The following is a 1,474-nucleotide window of genomic DNA, read 5'->3' as shown; positions in this document are numbered from 1 at the left end:
CAGAACTCAGCACAGGCAGGAGAGCAGGCATAGATGCTCCTTGGGTGAACAAATCCCAAAGGACTCTGCTGCTGACAGAGGGGAGGATGCTGGGGAGGACAGGAGAGAAGAAAGGTGGGGAAAATGAAGAGCTGTGATTTTTGCATCACCCCAATTCATGTGAAACACCCTCAGGCCACACAACCTGTATGAACCAGTACCAACCAGCAAGCACAGAGCTTCAGCAACTCCATTTTCCCATTGCCTCATCCAGGTGCCTCCTGGCATCCTCAATCCAAACAGCCCCAAGGGGTAACTGGAGCAGGGAAACCAGGAGGGAACTGGATTGGGGAAATCAGGAGGGAAACAGACTAGGAAAATCAGGGAGGAACTGGGACAGGGAAACCAGCAGGGAACTGAGACTGGAAAACCAGGAGCTTCTTTGAGGTTCCTTTTGCTGCAGAGCCCCTTGATGGAATGGTGCACCCCAAGGTGTGAAGGCAGCATAAGTCCAGGGCAGTGTGCCAGGGGGAGCAGCTCGCTTACTTCTCCTTCAGGTTGTTGTCAATGTTACCTAAAAGAGGGGGAGGAACAATCAGGGCTTGTGTTTCTTGCTCCAGAACCACCTTTATAAAGGTGTTTTGCCCTGGGAGTGTTCCAGCCCAGGCTGGATGGGGCTTGGAGCAACCTGGGCTAGTGGAAGGTGTCCCTGCCCAGGGCTAGGGAACAGAACTAGATAATACCTTAAGGTCCCTTTCAATACTAGTCATTCCATGATTCTATGATAACTTCCCCCAGAAGTGACCAACAAATCCTCCCAGCCCCACCAAGCAGCTCCCTGCCCTCACTTTGCACCTCCAGGAGAAAACCCCCAACACTCAGCCACCTCTTGAACCCACAGAGATCCATGGTCACATCCAGGAACTCGAGGGAGGTCAAGAAGCCTCCAGCTGGGCAGACTGAGATTGATTCAGGATGTGTGCAGCTCCTTGGCTTATCAGCACAGACAGCTACACCCTGCTGGAATCAGTGCAGCATGCACAGCATAGTCAGGGCTACTAGCAGCTCCCCAAAAATAATCCCACAGACTGGAACAGCTGCCAGGCCACAGCTGGTACCTTTGGGGAGGAACTTCAGCGAGCTGCTGAATATTCAGAAGCGAGACTGGCCCCGCTTGGGCCCATCATTGAGGAACTCATGGCCCAGCCCATTGCCACACTTGCCACAAGTCACCTGGAACAGCAAGGAGAGGGGTTGGCAGCAATGAGGCTTTATCAGCAGGTGCACTCGTGGAAAACAAGCCCACGGGGGTGGTTTGTCATACCTTTAGAGCCCCTGGGCGCTCCTCACGCTTGGCCACGCTGTCCTGGTGGAGGGTCTCAGTGAAGGCTGGCCATGGGGACGAGTGCTCGTACTTGGCCCGGCTGGAGAACAGCTCATAGCCACACTTGGCACACACATAGATGCCTGGAGATGGCAGGAGAGGGGCAGAGGG

At 54.4% G+C, this 1,474-nt stretch overlaps 1 protein-coding gene across 1 annotated transcript; it reads right to left on the bottom strand.

The window, feature by feature from the left end:
• Nucleotides 1–521: 521 nt before the first annotated feature.
• On the bottom strand, nt 522–1,450 carry MSRB1 (methionine sulfoxide reductase B1; the record flags this gene model as incomplete). The annotated part of the gene is given in 3 exon segments (XM_009074666.1): nt 522–553; nt 1,098–1,212; nt 1,304–1,450. Coding segments are annotated over 3 exon segments (294 nt in total), but the record flags the coding sequence as incomplete, so codon positions are not given.
• Nucleotides 1,451–1,474: the final 24 nt, after the last annotated feature.

The sequence above is a fragment of the Acanthisitta chloris genome, unplaced genomic scaffold (genome assembly GCF_000695815.1).
Source record: "Acanthisitta chloris isolate BGI_N310 unplaced genomic scaffold, ASM69581v1 scaffold40030, whole genome shotgun sequence".
NCBI lineage: Eukaryota > Metazoa > Chordata > Aves > Passeriformes > Acanthisittidae > Acanthisitta > Acanthisitta chloris.
Note: the sequence above shows the minus strand (reverse complement) of the source record. Positions and strands in the feature narration are given on the sequence as shown.